Source organism: Lonchura striata, chromosome 26 (genome assembly GCF_050655825.1).
Source record: "Lonchura striata isolate lonStrDom1 chromosome 26, ASM5065582v1, whole genome shotgun sequence".
NCBI lineage: Eukaryota > Metazoa > Chordata > Aves > Passeriformes > Estrildidae > Lonchura > Lonchura striata.
The window spans coordinates 9,316,415-9,337,427 of NC_140728.1; the positions used below are offsets into that span (position 1 = coordinate 9,316,415).

At 55.9% G+C, this 21,013-nt stretch overlaps 1 protein-coding gene across 2 annotated transcripts; it reads left to right on the top strand.

The window, feature by feature from the left end:
• Nucleotides 1–7,202: 7,202 nt before the first annotated feature.
• TNNI1 (troponin I1, slow skeletal type) lies at nucleotides 7,203–14,023 on the top strand. Of its 2 annotated transcripts, XM_085561606.1 has the most exons (8): nucleotides 7,203–7,250; nucleotides 9,657–9,689; nucleotides 10,492–10,533; nucleotides 11,024–11,155; nucleotides 11,240–11,329; nucleotides 11,798–11,974; nucleotides 13,271–13,381; nucleotides 13,658–14,023. In XM_085561606.1, the coding sequence occupies exons 4-7, from the start codon at nucleotides 11,030–11,032 to the stop codon at nucleotides 13,376–13,378; spliced, it is 501 nt and encodes a 166-aa protein (XP_085417732.1). In that variant the 5' UTR covers nucleotides 7,203–7,250; nucleotides 9,657–9,689; nucleotides 10,492–10,533; nucleotides 11,024–11,029; the 3' UTR covers nucleotides 13,379–13,381; nucleotides 13,658–14,023. The 2 variants fall into 2 exon arrangements, with proteins under 2 accessions (XP_085417732.1, XP_085417733.1); XM_085561607.1 differs by lacking the exons at nucleotides 7,203–7,250; nucleotides 9,657–9,689 and adding an exon at nucleotides 10,316–10,393.
• The last annotated feature ends 6,990 nt before the right edge of the window (nucleotides 14,024–21,013 follow it).

Below are 21,013 nucleotides of genomic sequence, written 5' to 3' on the forward strand. Positions count from 1 at the left end.
GCCGGGGGTGCACATGGAGCCGGACCCAAACACCGCACAGATGGAACTCTGCACCGTCCCCGGGTCATGACAGGGACACCACGGACTCCAGGGATGGTGGGACCCTCTGCAGGACACGCTTCAGGTGTGGTGCCCTGTGTGTACAAGCCCCAGACCAGGTCCCTGCACACGTGTCAGAAGGGAGTGGGGTGGTCAGGAAGGCGCTGATGCTTACACAGCGTTTCCAGGGGAAGTATTGTCCTGGAGGTTCCCCTAAAATCCCCAGCTCCCAGGGGATTCAGCGAGGCTCAATCAAAGCCGTGTGAGCATCCCAAGCCTGTGCCATGGTGGGGAGCACCCAGTGCCAGGGGGTTCCCAAAGTTACCAGTTTTATTCAGTGTAACTCCTTTTTTTTTCAATTTTTCTGCCTTCTTGCCCCCTGTAAATAGATATTTTCTGTTTTCCAACTGTCAGCAATGAACTGTCAGAGACAATGATCATGCAAGGTATGTAAGCACTAGCCCTGGCCTTGGTGCATCCCTGGGCAATGATGATGAGGCAGCAGAGAGGCCAGGGTACCCCAGAGCTGGGGAGAAATTCAGGCAGTCAATGGAGGGAGAGGACAATAAGAGAACATAAATCCCTGTGTCAGCGTTTCAGGTCTAGGCATGGGGAAAGTTCAGCTTTTCCATCCTCATCCCCAGCCCTTCATCCAGACCAACACACATCCAGGCTCCCTGCCTGGACCCCATATCCCCCAGGGACTTTAGAGCTCCCCAAGCCTCCAGGTTTGGGATTTTCTGAGCAGACACCCACACTTGCCCCACCCTCAGTGAGTGGATTCCCAGGCTGACCCTGGAGCAGGGGCTGGGGTCAGAGCCCAGGCAGCAGCGTGGGGGTGGAAGTTGTGTTGGCTTCATCTCCCCTGGGAGGGCTGAAGGTCTCTGCAGAGGAAAAGTCACCCCGAGACTGAAAAACAAATGAACAGCCCAGAGAGCCAGCCAGAGAGTGGAGCAGGCCCAGGGCCAGAGGCTGGAGCATCCCCCAGTGCCAGGGAAGTGGTGCCAGCACACTCCCAGGCAGCCTGGAAAGCAGGAGAGGACTCATGGGGAGCATTTCTAATGCCCCCAGAGGTGGGGAAACTGAGGCACAACAGGGGATGCAGGGTGTCTTTGTGGCCCCTCACCCCTCCAGCACATGGGCTCCTGTGGTGAGGAGGGGCTGGTCAGACCCCCCGGGCCTCCAGGGAGAGCTCCAGAGAGGAGAGAGGTGCCCCGGAGCACCCCGAGTTCAAAGGCAGGAGCCTGAAAATCTGGCTCTGCTGCTCCCAGCCCGCTGTGCCCGTGTTCCAGCATCCCTCTCCACACTTTTCTGAGGGTGCCCTGGTGCTGAGGCTGCTCTGAGGGGTTGCCCTGTGCCCCCATCGTGGGCAGGGGCTCTGCCAGCACCCACAGGGACTGGCACCCTCCCTGCAGCACCACGAGGGTGCAGTGGGTGCAGAGGACAGGAGTTTTTTTCACCTGATGACTTCCCAGCTCTGGCTTTGGCATCAGTTTGGGGCTGGCTGGACAGGATGCCCCGGGAGGACAGTGGGGTCACAGTGCTGAGACAGGGAGGTGCAGCCTGGTGGTGCCAATGCTTTTGTCACATGGGACCTCCTCCATCACCAGGTGCCCCACGGAGAGCCTGGCACTGCCCTGCTTTTCTTGGGATCATCTCTGAGCTTGTGGGTGGTTCATCTTTAGATAAAAATGAAAAACAAATCCCAGCTGTAGCAAGTAGCATTCTGCTTTTTGGCTTTAGGTCAATCTTCAACTTCCTTCAGATGTTCCTAAAATGATTTACTTCTTTGCCATCCTTAATTACAATTCCTAAATCACTGGATTTTGGTTTGGGACATGCCACCTGCCCAGAGCTCTTCTATGTCTGTGTGTCCATGCTGCAGGGAGCAGAGGCTGAGATGTCCCCAGCACTTCTGTGGGGAGCTTGGCCATCTCCACTGAATCCTCCTGCACTGGAGGAAATAACTGTCCTTGTTCCACAGGTCCTGGGCTGCTGTGGGGGTTGGGGCAGGGGTTGCAGGGATTACACATTCATTCCCCAGCCACAGGGTCCTGCTGCAGTGGCTTGGACTCGGTGTCCTGGGGAGTTCAGATCTGTGGCTGTGACATTCCCCAGCAGTACAGCTGAGGTTGTGGGAGCCCAGGAAACCAGCAGGGACTCACCAGGAAGCAACAAAATGAGGGCCCAGACATTGCTGGAGCTGCAGGAGGAACAACCAGCACGTGCCAGCACCCGTTTGTCCCCCACTGTCCCCAGGCAGGAGCCACTGAGTGGCTCTGGGAGTGGGGGTGGCCCAGCCCAGCCCAAAGTGGATACTGAGATGTGTCACATAGACAGATGTAAAAAAATCTGAAAATACTCTGAAAATGTCCAAAAACTCTGTCAGGGTCCCTGCCTGGGCCAGAAATGTTGGATTATTTGGAATAGTCTCTTTTTGCTTATATAGAATATTTTGCCTTAGGCTGGAAACCAGCCTGGACTTTGTGATACTCAAACTGATGTCGCTGCTGAGCCATGGCTGCCCCTGGCACAGAACAGCCCAAATCCCCCTCCTGGTGCAAAGAGCCCAGAGGATCAGCTCTGGGAAGGTTTTTTCATGTGTCACTGGCAAAGCCATTGAAAGCTTAAAGTCTTCAGTGGGTAGCTTCATTTCAATAATGTCTTTCCACTATCCCAAAGCAGGGAATTCCTCCTTATTTAATAAAGCCTTTTCCATGTGCCAGAGGCATGAGGCAGGAGCCTATGCTGGTCCTAAAGGGCCCCTTGTCTTTTGGGGGCCCTTAACTTTGGCACCTTCTTCTGCAAACATTTCAGACCTCCCCAAAGTATTCAAGCAGAGAAAAACAAACTGGCCATGATACTTCTAGAAGTGGGAGGTGTTTCTTGCACTTTGGAATAATTGTCCTGCTTTGGCATCCAGCCCCAGAGCTGCTTCCAATGGATTTGCTCTCTGTACCCAAGTGGGGAGGGTGAGTCCTGTGCCCACGGATGGAGGGGCTGGCACGGGCACCCTCCTGAGCTGCACCAGGCCCAAGGGGGTCTCTGGAGTTTGGGGTTCCCAGAATGGGGCTGTGGCTGAAGGAGCAGGACATGGAGCAGGACATCCCAGAGGGATGAGAAGCCTCTGCCCTGCCAGCAGTGGGAAATGGTGGTGCCCTGGTGGGGCTGATGCAATGGGGTGAAGATCAGTGGGGCAGATGAGCTGGGAGAGGTCTCTCAGCCCCTGGGGAATATCTGGGGTCTGGCCTAGGGCTGTGCTGATTATCCCAGGCTGGGCTGTGATGATTATCCAAATTCTGGCCCCCTTTCCATCTCGGGGCATCCCTCAGGTTTAGTGGAACTTGTTCACAGATGCAGCAGGGTGAGGAAATTCACCCCAGGGCTGCAGAAGGCATCGGCTCGTAGAGAAGCATCCCAGGAGCTTCCACTGCACTGCCACCAATCCACAGAGCAGGTGGGACTGGCTGGGTTCCTCTGGCAGCTCAGGAGGGGTGAGAGCTGCTGGATGGTCTGCAGGAGAAACAGCACGGGGGACCATTCCTCAGGACAAGTCCCATGGCCCTTCACCACTTCACTTCCACCTGACCCTGCAGCCTTGCAATCACCTGGCTTAGGGGGTGACCTCGCTGTTCCCTGGTCCCTGAGCAGTCCCACACAAGGAAAACCTTCTCCCACACCGTGGTGAGTCTGTGGGGCATCATCTGTCCCAGGCCTGTGACAGGCCTGGTGCAGCTGGGGGTCTCCTGTCACCCCCCAGTCTGGACTCTGAGCATGGCAGTGAGATTGAGTGCCAAAGGACACCAGAGTCTCAGCTGTCACTTCTAAGTCTGTCCTGGATGCTCTGGGAGCTGCTGGCTTTAATTCCATTGGGGTTGATGGAACGAGGATGGTGTTTGGGAGAGAGCGAGGAGAGCATGGGTGGGAGGGTGTTGCAGAGGATAGATAGATATGATTGTTATCTTAGCTAGCCGAATGTCACTTCTACCCTTGGATGAATCCTGGAGTGAAATGGACTGTTCCATCCTACCCCACAAAAGATTGTGGCTCATCCCACACCCCTGTACCTGCCCCTGAAGCATCGGAGTCTGTAACCCCATTGGCCCATGCCTTGTCCCAGCCCACCTGGGAGCCCCTGAAAAGGGGGCTCCGAGGGGCCATGCGGTCTCTTGGCCCTCTCCTCCTCTCTTACTCCCTCTCTTGGACTTCCTCCCCTCCTGGGGCTTCCCCTCTCCTAAACCCTCCGTTTCTCCCTCCCCTCCCCACCCTCTGAGACCCAGCCACGTGCTACACCTGAGAGCACGAGGCTTGGGCATTCCTGAATCTTTGAATAAACCTCTCTCCCCAAGAGCAAGCTTCAGAGATCTCTGCCTCCCTCCACCCACACCGTGCAGGAGAATAATCTTCTCACAGGAGGGTTCTAGAGGAGGGGAAGAGATCTCTCCAGCATTGCTTCAAGTCCATTTCTTCAGGGAGATTGGCTTCATGTGGGGCAGCTGAACTGCTACAGGAGTCAGGTACCTTTGCATTTGGAATCCCAAGACCTTGAGGAGCCAGGGACCATTGGGCAGCTCTGGCAGCCTCTGCCATGGACATGGGGCTGATGCATCAACACCCTCCAGGGACTTGGATGGTCCAGAGGGGGAAATGCCCCATCCCTCTAAACACATGCCAGAGGGTCCACTTGTAAGAGACTAAACACAGGTGACCTGTAGACCCCAGGGACATTCAGGGACAAGCAGCTGTCCCTGGGGACCTGCTCCTGGCTGGGTCTGAACTCCTCATACAGCTCTCTGAGAATTTGCTGTTGGCATCCATCCCCATGGTAGCAGCCCATGGGGAATGCTTCCCTTCAACCAGTGGCTCCCAGTAACAGGGGGATATTTGATTTGTAGGAGCACCAGCAGCAGCACATGGACAAATCACAGAGTCATGGAATAGTCTGAGTTGGGAGGGACCCTGAGTCCAATTCTAAAGTGAATGGGAATCAGACCCATGACCTGGGTGTTATCAGCACCCAGCTCTGACCAACAAAGCCAATCCTAGATATATTCTTATTATTTTGCTCTGAATTTGCTCTCAGCACTGCTCTACTCCATAGATTTCCAGCCTGATCCTTCCCACCCCACCAGCTCAGAGCGGTGCCCAAGGCTCAGGTGGCACTTGATAAAACAACCCCTCACCTGGAGGCAGCTCCTTGTGGTCTGTGAGCCAGGGATGGGGATGGGACTCAGAACGTCCCCTCTGCGTCAGCTGGGGAGGAGGGATGGGACATCTCGATGCCCTGCCAGTCCCTCTATGCAGCTCCCATGGCAGAGCTGGGGCTTTGAAAGCCACGGAAAACCCCAAATCTAGGGGTCCCATTGCCCCATGCCTCTCCTGCCCTTTCCTCCTCCTCACTCCGGGTCCCAGCAGAGGATGAAACCTGAGACTGGAGCAGATGGCATCCGAAGCAGCCCCCGCCGCATCCCCGCAGCTGCGGGAATGCAGCGCCGTTGTCACAGGCTAATTTTGGCTCCTCTGTGCTCCGAAAACAATTCCAAGGCATCCGGGAGGAAAGATGCTGGAGGCCTGGCCCCGAGGGGGCTTTTCCTTATAAAGGTCTGACGGGGCTGGCTAAAGCCTCCTCCTCCGGCTCGGAAGGGACAGCAGATCCTCTGCGCTGGCGCTCGGAGCCAGGGAAGGCTCCTTGCAGGGCTGGGCTGCATGCAGGGGGCTCTCCCTGCTTGGTGCCATTCACACTGCCACTGCCATTGCTGCTGTCACCGACCTGCCAGCAGCTCCTGCTGGTGTCCAGGGAGGGGAAAGGAGCCAGGAAGGTTCTGCAGTGCGGTGGCTGTCTGTGCTCCCCACCATGGGGGCTGCCCCACTCCTGCAGCCGTGTGTCCCTCCTGGCCATAAAAGCCCCAGGATTAACATGCCATGCATTGTCCCTGCTGGGCCCCACGTTGAGAATTGTTTGCTCCTAAATTTGTCCCTAAAAATACCCCGGGGAACAGGTGTTGCCTGCCCTGCAGTCCTTGTCATGCAAAGGGACACTGGGCAAAGGGCTTTGTGGGGAGCAGTGGGGACAAGCAACAGCTTTTCCCCTGCTTTTTATGGGGAAAATCTCAGAGCGTGTGAGGGACTGGGAGTTGTTGAGCATGCCAAGCTGCAGTGCTGTGGGAGTGGGGCTGCTCCTTCTCCTTAGGGAGGGGACTGTGCCCTCCTTGGTCCCCACCCTGCCTGGCCTGAGCTGTGAGCCCACTTTGCTGGTTTACACCATCACCCCTCAGCCGTGCAGCCTGGCCTGCTGAGGTTCCCTGGCCTGCTCTGGTGGCTCTGGTGGCTGCCAGGAGCCCTCTTGACACAGCCCTGTCATGTGTGTGCCTCACCGTGCAGGCCTCAGCACGGCAGCAGCTCCAGGCTGTGCACACCCCCTGCCCTGCCTTTTCCAGCATCTCTGGAGCTCTGTCACAGCGGACGGACACAAGGCAGAGGTGCCAGGAGGATCCAGCCCATCCCCACGGCATCAGCAGCTCTGGTCAGCCTGGGCCTGTCTGTGTGTCCCCAACACCCCCCATGCGAGCAGGAGCTGTCTGAGCTGGGGACATTCCAGTGCCCAAAGGGACTCCAGGAGAGCTGGGGAGGGACTGGACGAGAGCCTGGAGGGACAGGACAAGGAGAATGGCTTCCCATTGCCAGAGGGCAGGGTTAGATGGGATAATGGGGAGAAATCCTTTCCTGTGTAAGTGGTGAGGCCTGGCACAGGGTGCCCAGGATGCACAGGACTGCCCCATCCCTGGAAGTGTCCAAGGCCATGTTGGACAGGGCATGGAGCAACCTGGCATAGTAGAAAGTGTCCCTGCCATGGCTGGGCTGGGACTGGATGATTTTTAAAGTCTCTTCCCACCCAAGCCAGCCTGGGATGATTTGCATGCAAACAGCCCTGGAATTCTCTGAACCAAAGGGGGCTTGTGGGTGCCCTGAGACACAAGTGCAGTGACACATGGGTGACCCGTGTGTGTCCCTGTGTTCCAGGCAGGGCCCCAGGTGTGAGCAGCAGTCCCAGCACTGCCGGGGCTTGCAGCAGATGCCTGCAGAGGAGGGGATTTGTGCTATTTTTACCGACCACTTGCAGGCAGGGCTGGGATTCAATACCCCCGCTCAGCCCCAGCCCCGGCAGAGCGCGGCTGTCCCAGGCCAGGCGTCACCTCCCTCCTGCACACCAGGTAAGGCACTGCCACTGCCCCTGTTCCCCTCCGGGTGTGCTGGTGCTGAGATGGGCACGAGACCCCTGGCACTAGCACGTGACAGAGACGAATCCCCAGCACAAGAATCTGCCTGAATTTCTCCCCTTCTCTGAGGTGGATCAGATATTTCCTCGGCTCTTGGAGAGAGGATTGATGAGGCTGCAATGGGGACAAAGACTTTGAGCTGATATTTGCCTGTTTTTTCCCAAACCCTGGCAAACAGGACTGTTTGGGGAGCACTGCCCGGGTGTTCCAGCCTGGCTCACAGGTGGGAGGTTCGGGGTGGGAACAGAGTGTGGAGTCCTGGTAGCTGGGAGAGTGTTTGTGGTTTGTCTCCAGCCTCCTGGGATTGGGGAGGATGTCAGGATTGACTGTGTTTGGCTTAATGAGATTATTTCTTTTAAGGATTACCGTGATCCAGTGGTTCAATAAGCTTTATTAGCTTTTCACAGCTGGGGCAGTGCAAATAGTGCAGAATTAGCTTGCCTAGATCCTCTTGTCCCCATCAGGGAGCAAAGCCTCTCATGGATGCTCCAGATCCAGCTGGAGTCAAAAAGTCCTGGCACTGGGGATTGCTGGGGATGTCTCACTGGCACAGCCGAGTCCCTGCAGTTGTTTGGGAAGCCAATTTAGGACCATTTGGCCCGAAAATGTGACTGACCTTGGTAGAGGTCGTGAGCTCGAGGTGTGGTGTGGATCCCACCCCAAGGAATGCTGGGCTCTGCTCCAGCAGGGAACAATGGAAACACTGAGAGGCTGCTCCCAGCCCTCGCAGTTCCAGGGAAAGAAAGGCTCCTCTGCCATCCCTAAAATAAACTTGGGGGCAGCAGCTGGGACCCAGCCTGATCAAGGCACCAGGGATGTTTGTCACAGCACCAAAAACCTCTACAAAGGCAGGAAACAGAATCTGTCTAATGTGGTTTGAGGACAAAGAAATTCCCGTTCTTGGGATTTGTTTCTTGTAAATCCAGAGATCCACATTGGGGGGCTCTGGGGAAGATTATTCCTGCTGGAATTCCACCCCCCCTCCACCCCAATCCTCCAAACTTCATTTATTCAGGACATTTCTCTGGCTGAGCTGTGGGGACATGGGGAGGGAACCGGAATGAGGGGACAGAGCCAGGAAGTGCCCTGAGATTTGCTTGGCACAGGCTCCACACCAACCTGTGAGCAGCTGTTTTGAGACCCGCTTTTCATTTCCCCAGCATGAATCCTTGGGGTCTAAAACAGTTTCCAAATATTGTGGGATGCAAAAATCCCAGCTTGTACATTTCACTCCCAAAGAAAAGGACTAAACCCACACATGGAAAATGCTGTTTAAGGAAAAAAAATTAAAAGGATTGCTATTTCCCCCCACATTTTTCTGCTTCTTGAGCTTACAGGATGCCCCAGCTGCTCAGCACAGGAAGGGACAGTGGGGTCAGAGCAGGGCCGGGGGAGCAGCATGTGCTGGAGCAGCTGCCAGGGCTTGGGATCACCAGGCAATTGGTAAATAGGAAACCCTGAGTGTGGCACCTGGAATGTGACTGCTGAAGGAACCTGCTCAGCCGTGGGCTCTTAGAGAATCCCAGAATGGTTTGGGTTGGGAGGGATCTTAAAGACCAGGCAGCCCCACCCTGCCATGGCAGGGACACCTTCTGCTATCCCAGGCTGCTCCAAGCTCTGTCTGGCCTTGGACACTTCCAGGGATGGGGCAACCACAACTTCTCTGGGCAACCTGTGCCAGGGTCTCACAGCCAAGGATCTCCTCCCAATATCCCATCTAACCATGCTCTCCAGCAGTGGGAAGCCATTCCCCTTGTCCCGTTCCTTCATCCCTTGTCCCAGAATTCCTCTCCAGCTCTTCTGGAGCCCCTTTAGGCACTGGAAGGGGCTCTGAGGTCTCCCCAGATCCTTCTTTTCTCCAGACTGGGCACCCCTAGCCCTCTCAGCCCGGCTCCAGAGCAGAGTTGTTGCTCCATCCCCGGAAGGGTTTTGGCTCTCCCATCCCTGCCGTTGCCCACAGGAGCTGCAGGACAGGACCCCCTGAGCCGGCACGGTGGGGGAGCCCCCGAGGCACCCCCATTTCTCCTGAGATTTCCATTCTCCATCCCTTGGCCCGAGCTGGGGCGGGAGGCGCAGCCGGCAGGGGAGCAGCTCGGAGCTTGGGAAAAGCCCCGGGGAGCCCTGCAGGGCCGGCTGGCGGCACGCTGCCGCTGGCCCGAGGCGCGGGCAGGTTCTCCCGGAGCCCGGGGCTCGCCCCGTGCTCCGCCGGGGATGGAGCCGGCGCAGCCGCTTCCCTCCGCCGGCAGCGCGGGGCAGCACCGCACCTGGGCATCGCTCCCTCGCTGCCGGCTGCCGCTGGATTCGCACCTTTGCTTCAGCCGCCTTCCCTCTCTTTGGCAGGGAACAGCACACGCCGCGATGCCAGAGCCGTGAGTAGCTGCGGTCCCCTCGCACCCCAGAAAGCCTCGCTCCGCTGAGCTTGTCCCTTTGGGGAGGATCAGCTGGGAGACCCTGCCCTGCCCCAGACCTCTCGCAAAAGCTGTCTTTAAATGGAAATTGTTTGCCCTTTCAGTCTCCCAGTTCAAACCTCGGGGCTTTCCTGGATCCCAAAATGCAGATTTAAGAGGGGGGCAGCACCTCTGGATTTGCCGTGAGGCTCTCTGTAGCGCATTGCACAAATACAACGCATTCCCTGGTGGGCAGAGAAGGGAGGAACTCCCTGTAAAGCTTTCCTGGAGCAGCGACCTGGAGATGTCCCAACCCTGTGAACCTGAGCAGGATCCAAGCATCCCGACCCAGCTGAAGTGGGAGTGGGGGAATGAGGGTGTCTGAACCACAGGGACTGAGCTGGGGTTGGCACGATGGGCACAGTGCCAGCTCACCTGTCACACCTGAGTGACATTTTGGCTTTCTTAGCTGTGGCCCTGAGCTCCCACTGCATTTCCAGAGGGCACCTTCACCTCAGACCTGGTTCATGTGTTGGTGGCAGCTGTGAGATACAGAAATAAGGAACCAACTGCAACCACACGAGATGCATTCCTTGACTGTCCCCTCTTTTTTACCCTCATTCCTTGATGCCCTGTTCTCTTCTCTTGTTTTTTCTGCTCCTCTCTGGCTGCTCCCCTGCCGGCAGGGAGGTAAGTGCCTTTCCCTTTGGGAGAGACCCTGGTGCTGCTCCGTGTTTGCTGTGCGTTTGTTTTCAAAGGGTGTTTTCCTTCCCTCCCCTTTCCCCTAGAGAAAATCCAAGATCACAGCCTCACGCAAACTCTTGTTGAAGGTGAGTCCCGAGGGCTGGAAACTCCCTGGGGTTTGTCTTGCTGGGGGAAAGGAGCCGGGTTGCAGCGCGTGGTCGGTGGGAGAGGGATGAGGGAAGCTCAAGGATGGGCTGTGGGGAGCAGCTCCCACCCCACCTTGCTCTTCTCACTCATGTGGGATTTGTGGTCCAAACAAACCTCCTCTTCACTGAGGTGGGGAGAGACCCCCACACCTTCAGCTCTGAAGCCTCAGCCCATTTGTGCTGCAGCACAAGCCTGGGAGCTCCCCGGGCTCTGGCTTGGGATAAACATTCCCTGCCCCAGCAGAGCCAAGGTCAGCCCCGTGCCCGGCCCCCCTGCCCCACCCAGCCGTGGGGAGGCTTTGATGTGTGTTTGGGGACACAGCGAGGGGGTGGCACACGGGACTGCCCCATCCTAGAGACGGTTTGTGAGGGCTCAGGGGAAACAGGGGCCTGTTCCATTCCCACTTCTGCCATTTCCTTGTGCTCACAGAGTCTGATGCTGGCCAAAGCCAAGGAGGAGTGGGATCAGGAGATTGTGGACAAGCAGGCAGAGAAGGAGAGGTACCTGTCTGAGCGGGTCACTCCACTGCGCACCAGCGGGCTGTCCTTGAGCCAGCTCCAGGTATTCCTCAGGCTGAGGGTGGAGTGAGCTCCTTGGGAGCATGAGGGGCCTCGCTCACTGCTCTCCTGTTTTCTTGGCCCCCAGGACCTGTGCAGGGAGCTGCACGAGAAGGTGGAAATTGTGGATGAGGAGAGATATGACATTGAAGCGAAATGCAACCATAACACCCGGGAGGTAGGAGGGAGGACAGGCTGATTCCTTCTGGAAACTCCCTCCCAGTGGCAGCTCTGGCCTGGATGGGGATGTGTCATGGACCAGGCTGAGCTGGGATGTGGGACAGGCACCAGGGTTTTCTCAGGGCTGGTGTTTGCTCTGCAAGGCACTACTCAGAGCAAAGCTCATACCTGCCCAAGGGAATCCCAACTGTCCTCAGGGTCCACAGAGAGGTTTCTCACTCTCCTGGTCACCCCTGTGGGTCTGAGAGCTTCTTGTGGTACAGCTGCTGCCTGAGCAGGCTGGGCCCAGCCCATGGCCCAGCTTTGAGCCTGGATGGGCAGAGCCTTGGTGAGGGTGGTGCTGCAGGAGAGGTGCAGATCCCTCTGGGGCTCGGTGCTGGCAGAGCCTACTGCTTCCCACAGGGGCTCTTTGTGCAAGGCAGCCAAGCAGTGACCTCCCACTCCTGCTCCTCCCCTGCCCTTGCAGATTAAAGATCTGAAAATCAAAGTTCTTGATCTCCGAGGGAAGTTCAAGCGCCCTCCCTTGCGCCGGGTTCGTGTCTCGGCTGATGCCATGCTCAGGGCTCTGCTGGGCTCCAAGCACAAGGTGTCCATGGATCTCAGGGCCAACCTGAAGTCTGTCAAGAAGGAGGACACGGAGAAGGTGGGTGACTCCTCTGGAGACTGGAGATGGACACACTTCCTCGGAGTGCCCTTGCCCTTTTCCAGGGCACCCTGTGTTCACCCCTTGTCAGCCTTGGAAAGAGCCTTGTGAGGCCATTCCTGTTGTGGGATCTTGTGGGACCACGTAGGACCAGTCTGACTGGGCCAGGCAACTGGTGGATGGTAACATGTGAGATTCAGGGCTGTGTCCATGGTGCTCTTCAGTCCCAGAGTGTGTGGGGGTGTCTCACCTGGGCCCCCTCGGCACCGTGGCTGAGCTGCACATGCAGAGTCTGATCTTTGATCTTGTAGAGAGCCACAAGAGCTCCTGTCGGGCATAATCACACTCAGAAATCTCCCAGGGGACTCCCAGACCCAGATTAGACAAAACAGAGCAGCCCAGCACTTGGCCTGAGATAAATAACCCAGTTCCCACCAGCCTGGCAGAGGTGTGAGAAGGAAAACTCTCAATGCCAGCAACGCCCAAACCTGCCTGGGCTGTGCAGGTGCCCCAGCACCAGGGGCTGTGCCTCATCCCCAGGCACAGCTGGGAATCCCCTCTCCCCAGAGGGGTTTCACCAGCTTATTCCAGCTCAGCAGATTGAATGAGAATTGGATGAGCAGAATTGGATGAGAATCTCAATTTTCAGCTGTTGTGGTATAGCATTTTTCCAGCCCTTTGGACAGAAAACTGTGCTTACAGCCCTGAGCACCAGGTGGAGAACAGGTCTGGGTTTGTTCTGGATGTGGTGAGACAGTGTTGAGGCTCAGCTTGTAATCTATGAATGCTGGGGGTTGGCAGAGCAGACACCTGAGCTCCCAGAGCTGCTGTCACCTGCCCAGAGTTGATGTCACCTGCCCTTCTGCTCTGGAAGTGTTTGCCAGGCTCCCACTGTCACACCAACAATCCCAGTCCCCGTCAAAGGCTCAGAGAAGGTGGAGGTGGGAGGGCAATGCAGGAAGTGTTTTTATTTCAGCAAAAACATTTGCCCCACTGTGCTGGTGTAAACCCAAAGTCCCACATGCTTTCTTCCTCCTAAAGAAATCCTTCTGGGATTATTGAGCCTTCTGGTGCATGAACGCAGGCTTTGAGGAGGGAAGTATCCACATGGATCCAAACTTCCCTGTGGAGATCGGGCCGCTGTTTGCTACTTCCCCAGCCAGCTCCTTGTGCAGGGACACATGGCAGAGAGACAGGGAGTTTGCTAGGGCAGCTGTCTCCCAGCTGAGGGCTCTGTGCAGGGGAGGGACGGGGCAGGGCTGCCAGACCCTCATCCCCAGCCCTGTCCCTCGGCAGGAACGCCCTGTGGAAGTGGGTGACTGGCGCAAGAACGTGGAAGCCATGTCGGGCATGGAGGGGAGGAAGAAGATGTTCGACGCTGCCAAGTCCCCCACGGGGCAGTGAGAGGTAGGGCCAGGTCCTGATCCCCCTGTGCTCCCTCAGCCTCCTGGGCTGTGCTTGGGGAGACACAGAAATGTCCCCACTCCCTACAGAAAAAGGCAACCCGTCCCCATGTGCCACCCCACACCGGGCTGCGTGTCTGTCCCACACCTCCCTGCCAGCCCCTCTCCTCTTCTCCTGGGTGCTCCCCTTTGGGCATGCTGCCTGTGCCACCCTCATCCCGTAGGCATTGCTGGCACCACCTGCAGCCAAAGCCACCCCTCTGCTGTTTCTTTCCCACAGGAGCACTGCGAAGAAGACCGTCCCCATCCCTGCTGCCAGCCTGCCCTCACTGCTCCCCTGTCCCTCTGTGCCCTTCCCTGAATTCCCACTGAGCTGAAGCACAAGGACAACGGTGTGGAAAGGAGACCTGAGCTTTTCCCTTCCAGCAGTGCCCTCAGCCCTGCTCCTGCACAGCATCCCCCATCCATCAGCTGCACAGGCCATGCTGTCCCCAAGGGCCACTGGTACCCACCCCCTCCCAGCCCTGCAGAGACACCCCAGAGGCAGCAGCTGCTCCCCCAGTGCCCCGTGCCCAGGCTCAGCTGAGATGTGGCACCCTGAGATGTCCCTGTGCAGCCAGACGTGCATTAAAGGACTGTCCTGGGCCGAGGCTGCGTGGGCTCCTCACTGGGGAACTCGGGCCAGGGCCAGGTCACCCTGCAGTGTCCCCATGCTGGCACTTGGACACCACACCCTGGGCTCACTGAGCTTCGGGCTCGTCCCTTCCAGCCCAGGCTGCTCCTCAGCTCCCACCAGCTCTGCTGAGCCCCCCAGCCCCGTTCAGGGCCACCCCTGCTGGGCCTCAGGGCTGCAGCAGCTGCCCAGGCGCCAGGCTGGGGGAATAGAGCTGCCTGTTCTCCATCCCCACTTCTCCTCTGGGTTTGGAAAAGCCTTCAGAGCTCCAGACATCAACTCCCCAGCAGCTGCCCACCACAAGCACTGGAGCTGTGGCAATTGGGCAGCCCCATTTCGAGGCTTAATTCCAGAGATGAAACCATATTTCAGGCCAAACGTCCCGTGCTTCCCCTCAGCCCAACCATTTCTGTGTCACAGCCCCCCAAACTGCAGCTGGTCACTGAAAGCAGCTGGGAACGTGTCAGCTCATTTTGGAGCAGGCCTGGAGGGGTGAATTAGCGAGAATTCAAACTACTGGAGTCTCCTGGCTGGGGGCAATGCAGGAGATGCTCAGCCCACACAGCAGTGCCTTGTCTGTGTTCCCATGGTATCCAGAGGAATTGCAGCATCCACAGATTCAAGCCCACACCACACCGGGGTGTGTTGCAGCACCCCCATCCCTTTGGAGTGAGCCTGTAAAGTGCAGAAAATGCCATAAACTGGGAGCAAAGGGCAGGTCCCAGACAGGGCTGGAAGGAAATGGCATCAAAAACTGTGCGGGCTCCAAGAGAGACAGCCTTCCCAGGAAAGCACTGCATTCCCAAAGAAAGGGATGGCAAAGGATGGCCCCATGTAGATGGCTCCTGCAGGACTTCCCACAGCGGGCTCATGGATGGCAGTGGGAGTGAGGGAGCGGCGTTGGGAGGTGGGTTTGGGTTTGTCTCCAGGACAGCTGAATGCCTCTGGCATCACATCCCTTCCTTTGGCCAATTCAGGGATCCGGAGCCAAGCTGCTCACTGTCCCTGGGCACAGAGGGTGAGGGGGGACACTACTGGGGACACTTCTCTCACCCAGCCACCAGCAGTAAGGCTGCCACAGCACCCTGCAGCTCCTTCATGGAGGATTCAAAACTCATATGCAAACTCTTCCCCAAATCAGGAATGGATCAGAGGAGGCTGCCACTGGAAATTCTGCTCCTTTGGCTCAGTCTTTGGGATACTCAGTCCTTGTTCTTCCACCTGACCCTTCCCCCCCCTCAGCATCCTCCTGCAGGACTGGAGCAGTTGCATGGCACACAGAGCCTTTCCTGCCCATTTTTTATCTTTTCAAGCTTAATTTGGCCAAGCAGCTGCAGCCTAGCAGGGTGTCAGGACTCCTTCATCCTCATCCCAGGCACCCCAGGACAGGTTCCAGGCAGGCCCAGCCCTGGGAAGTGTCTCTGTCATGGCCAACACTGATGAATCAGCTCCCAGGGGTGCATGGTGAGACCCCAGGGTCTGCCATGGCCCAGCCTGCCCACCCTGGAGGCAGAAGGTTTTGGCTAGCAGCTCACCCCTCCGAGCTCAGGGCCCAGGTGGGAGCAGTGCCGAGGTCTGAGATCCTGGGATGTCTCCAGGAATCCCCAGAGGGAACTCACACGGGTCCTGGCAGAGGAAGAAAGATGTGCAGGGAGAGTTAATAACTGTGACCTGACCAACTGGTAGAGCTGGAAAATGCAAGAAAGGTTTCATGGAAACAAAGCCTTCTTCAAGCCTGGAACAGAAGCAGAAAACGGCACAGCAGGGGCTGAGTACAGTTCTCTGAGCTTAATACAATTATGCTAATTGAGTAATTAAAAAACAGGGGTGGAGTTTGCAGGGTTGGGAAGGAATGGAAGGGACATGAAAGGCCATAGGGGTGCTGGCTGCTGTGCACCAGGCCCTGGTCAATGCTGGGCACTGTCCCTGTGGCTGTCCCCATGTCTGTACCCAGCCTGTCCCTGTGCCCAGCCTGCCCTCAGATCCTGCTCACCCAAAACTGCTGCAGAGCCAAACGTAGGGGCTCCCCAAGGTGAATCTGCAGCCACAAAGGCAGCCAAGTGTGCTCAGTGAGGTCCCAGGGCCCACACGCCCTTGTCATGGGCTACAGATGGCTTTGTACAAGAGGGCACCTTGTGGTTTAGATTGAGTTGGGAGAGAAAAACCCATCCCCAAAACTTTGCCCTCTACAAGATTCCCTACTTTTTCAGGGTATAATGCTCTCCAGTCAATGGATCCCATTTTCCTCCCTCTCTGGTGGAAAACCACACTGACTGCCACGGGAAAACAAAGTTCTACAGATTTCAGTTCTATTAGGAGCACAGAAAAAGTGCGGGGAAAAAAAACTCTTTTAGTGGGACTGAATCTCCAGGGGAAGATGGGACAGTCAGCTCTGAGATCTCCTGGTTGGACCAGGGACTGATCCAAGTCTTCCTCTCCATCCTCTGGAGCTGCTCCTGTGGCCCTGGGCCAGCTGGATCCCAGTGCTCCCCATGGCAAAGGGGAAGGCCAAGCCTTTCATGGAGGGATGCAGCTGCCTTCCCTCAGCCCACAGCTCTGCAGTGCCATGGTTGTTTCCCTCCCAGGTGATAACAACCTCAGTTTCTGCTCACTGAACTGGAAAGGAACCCTCCAGTACATTTTTACTGAAAATTCAGCCCAAATGGGGGAGTTCACAAGGCTGTTCTCAGGGAGAGAGACTGATGCTGGAGGACTCATTGGTGTCTCTTTCTAGAGGAACTGGAGGTCAGCCCTGTCTCCTCCAAAGAGGAGCAGAGCCCAGCCCACACTGTCCTGCACTTTTCTCCATTGCAGCCTAGAATGAAAGAAATCAAAGCAAAGGACTAGAATCTTAAAATTACACAAATTTCAAATTAAATTGGACAGAAGGAAAAAAAATATAATCAAGACAGTATGGACTTCTGAAAACATCCTTTCTTGCTGGTTGTAACATGGTCCCTTCTAAGTTACACAGGGGCTGTGTGACTTCCCTGCTGACCAGTCATGTTCAGAGACACCTGAAATGTGCCCAAATATTTCCCTGAATATTTGCAGCTTAGCTGGAGGCTGGTGCTGCAAAGGAAGGATGGGAGAAAGGTCAGTGGTGATGGGAAGGGAGTGAAGTTTATTCCATGGCCTCTGCAGGTGTGCCCTGCACAGGGCTGGCACAGGCTGCAGTCCCTGAGGTGAAGGTGAAACATCACCCTGGGACCTCTGTGGGCTCTGGGTGCAGGATCAGACCCCATGGCACAACCTCCTGTCACCCCTGCTTTGTCACAGCTGGTCCTGTGTGTCCCCTCCTGGAGCATCCCTCCAGCCTCCCTCTTGTCCAGCTGCCCTTGCTGGGCCTGAGCCCTGTCCCTCACTGCTCACAGACTCCTCAGGAATCACAACCAATTTAGGGGTGCCCAGGGACAGGACAAGCAAGGAGCAATGGAAGAACTTCATTCCCTGGAGGGTGCAGAGCACTGGAACAGCTGCCCAAGGAGGGCCTGGAGTGTCCCTCTAAGGGGACAAACCCACCTGGAGAGATCCCTGAGTCCCCTGCTCCAGGTGACGCTGCCTGGGCAGGGGTTGGACTGGCTGATCCCCTGAGGTCCCTTCCAGCCCATCCAGCCTGGGGTTCTGTCACAGTCTGTGCTGTGAGGGTGCAGTTGTCACAGAGCCGCTGGTAGTGAGCAGGGCCTGTTCTGTCCATCACCTGAGAAGTTTGCACTGATGTCACTTCTGGGGGATGGCTCTCCTTTGCCATTGTTAGATCTGCAGTGTCACAGGGATGGCATCTGATGAGGAGGCCAGTCTGCCGGGAATGGAATGGCAACCTGAAGGACAATGAGGCACCATGGTGGAATTTCTGAAGCAAGATCTTCTTCTTTTTTTTTTTTTTTTTTTTTTTTTTTTTTTTTTAATAAAAAGCTAAATTCTAAGGGAAAATAATCCCTCTGGTAGCTGGTGCCAGGCAGTTCAGACTATAGACAATTCATTTCCTGGGAATATTTCTGTTCCTAGGAAAGGCTGTGACTGGGCTTGGTTCAGTTTCTGAGCAAGCACTAATTCCAGACCCTTCTACAGAGTTCTGTCTGTACCATCACACATATCTCTCCAAAAGCTGAATACATTTTAGGGGGAAGGAGAGCCCTGGACATTTCCAGGGCCTGCAGAGCACCATCCCAGGAATGGATGGAGACCTCCAGCTCCTCCCAGAGCTTTTAAATGCTGGTGGGACCTCTGGGAGCTGTGGCACCACTGCAGCATTGGGATGGAGCTGAGCAAGAGGGAAAACCTCTTTTCCTGGCCATGGAGCCCCATGTTCCAGTTCAGGAGGGAAGCCTGGGAAGAAAATGCTGCTCCACCATGGCAGAGCAGCAGGGATGAGCCTCAGGAGATAGGGAGGAGCTGAGCCGTGGCTGAGGCTGAGGGACCAGCACAAGGGATGGAAGTGCAGGGTTCCTAGCTGGGTCCCAGGAGAAGCTGAGGAATGCCATAATTACAACACAGTTGTGCAAACTGGGAGCTCTCCACCACCCTGTAGCCAAAGAAACAGGCTCTACACTGTGATGAGACACAGGACACTGTTCCCAAGGGAAAAACCAGCTCTGTTGAAACTGGTCTAGCTCCTTAGAGTGTATTAATGAGTTCTGCTGATCACACCAGGGAAAGCTCTGGGCTCCTCCTCGGGTAGGTGCAGCTCCCCTGGGCAGAGCAGGGGAGAAGGGCTTGGCCCTGGAGCTTTTCTGCTCAGAGCACATCCTACAGCTCTGCTCCCTCAGCCACAAGCACAGAGCCTTTCCCTTGGGCCTGTGGGTCTGGAACAGCAGATGGGACAGCCTGGAGAATGGAGTGGGTCTGGATAAACATCAGATCGGTTCTCGGGGCATCCCTTCCCTCACAGATTCATCTCTGCCTGATTTCATCACTCTCAGCTCTGAGGACCTGCAGCTTGAGCTGTGCCTTGAGGATGAGCTCAGGGTGGCCTAAATAACTTCGTTAAGGAAAATCTGGTCTGACAAAGTGACTTGTTTGCTGAAGGCATCAATGAGCCTATAGATAAGGGTGACCTGGGAGACAAGCATTTCCCTGGGTTTCCAGAAGAAAAGACCTTTAGGTCAAGCACAGTTCAGAGGGAAAGTCCAGAGCTAAGTAATCAACCATCAGAGAGGAAACAGCAGTGAGATAACAAACTGCTGATAATTCCTGCGATTTTGTCACAGCAGAGGGGAAGACTGATGATGCAGACATTCAGAAAGATCTGGCAGCACTTGGAATTTGGGGATAAAGGAGGTTTAGAGGGGCATGAAGTGACACAAAGGGGAAAAATCCAGCATTACTTCATTATGAGCTGAGGGGCTCTTGGCTGGCTTTACCTCCTTGGGGGTGAAAATTTGGGGTTATGGTGGACATGAAAAGACTTGAGGAACATCAGGGAAAACAGGATCTCCATGGCAGCAAAGCTTTGTGTTACTGTACAGCCCAGCAGGATCCATCCAAGATAAAGGAGGAGATTCCCAGCACTGGGGAATAGCCCTTGGGAACTTCTTGCTGAAGGATATTTTCTCCTCTGACCATTTTCCTAGGTTTGAGGGAAACGGGGCAAACCCATGGATGAGAAACTCTCTGAGGGGTCTTGAATAAAGAGGAAACGCTCTTCAGCTCCAAAGGTTCCTGAGCTGCAAATAAAGCCCCAGGAAGGGGCAAGTGTCAGCGAGGGGGCGAGTGTCAGCCAGGCTCATCCTCTGACTAATCCCCAGGCACTAAATGCCCATCTAGAATTTCTTCAACTTAATAACCAGAGGAATTGCAGACTGGGAGGTTTTATATTCCTTCGCTGTGTAGATCCTAGCTGGGGGTGTTCTTTCACAGCCACGTTCAGTCTAATCCTTTGGAAAACCCCGCTAAGTCCTGTGCTCCAGTGCTGTCCTTTGGCAATGAGTTTTGTGAGCACTGTGTTTGCTGTGCATTAATCACAGAGTTTTTATTGCTCTAGAGGAGCTGCTGATGCTGGACTGCTATATATAGTCTGTCAGCAATTAGCAGGATGCTTGCAAGGTTATTTAAGTAATTTTTTTACCTTATGCCACAACTAACTGAATTCTCTGTATATATGACAACACTTGAAAGACGAGCGATTACTGCAAGAAGAAAGAAGAGCAGAGTGCGAGACCTGCTTGAAGCAGGCAGCTCGTTTGACAGGGCTATCTCCTAGAAATGGGATTTTAATCAGGAGCCTTTGATTAAAATCGTTGCTCAGGTCATGGCACACCCCTGTGGGCTGGAGGCATGCGGGGCCAGCCCAGCCTCACAACCAGTTCCTCGGGCTGGTGCAGGGCTGGGTCTCACTGGGAGCAGTGGCTGTACTCAAGGGGTCCTGGATGAAACTTCCTGCAGGGAATAGTGCCTGGCAGCCCGAGCAGTGGGAGCACTGGAGTTGTGGCCATGCTGTAGGAAAATCCAGACAGGGACCCAGCTCTGCTGTGCCGGGGCCCCCCATCCTCCCCTAAGACAACCCCCATTCCCCCACTAAAGGCAGTGACCCCGTGGCGTCACGTCTGCCCTTGGCAGGAGGTGCTGCCCTGCGTAAGGGTGGGCACAGCCAGAGGAGGGGATGGGTTTGATGGGCTGGGTCCAGGTGCGGGATAAAGCTGGCACATAGGTCCTCGATAAAGCTGGGCACATAGGTCCTCTCTGGCATAGAGCTCCAGTACACAAAAATTGGACACCCCCATGACCCAGGCCTCTCCAAGACTGAGTGATCATTGCTGCAGCAAAGCTCAAGAATGAGAAGACCTTGACAGCTCCATTCGAGACGTCTAGAAAGGGTGGGAAGGAGCAGGGGACCCTCCCAAGCTCTTTGGAAAGGGCTGGACTGCGCCCAGCCGGAGGTGTTTTAATGACTGTTTTGGATCCCCGGGAGCCAACCTCCTCCCACTCGGCCCGGGGTAATTCACCTCCTCCGCCGGGCTGCAG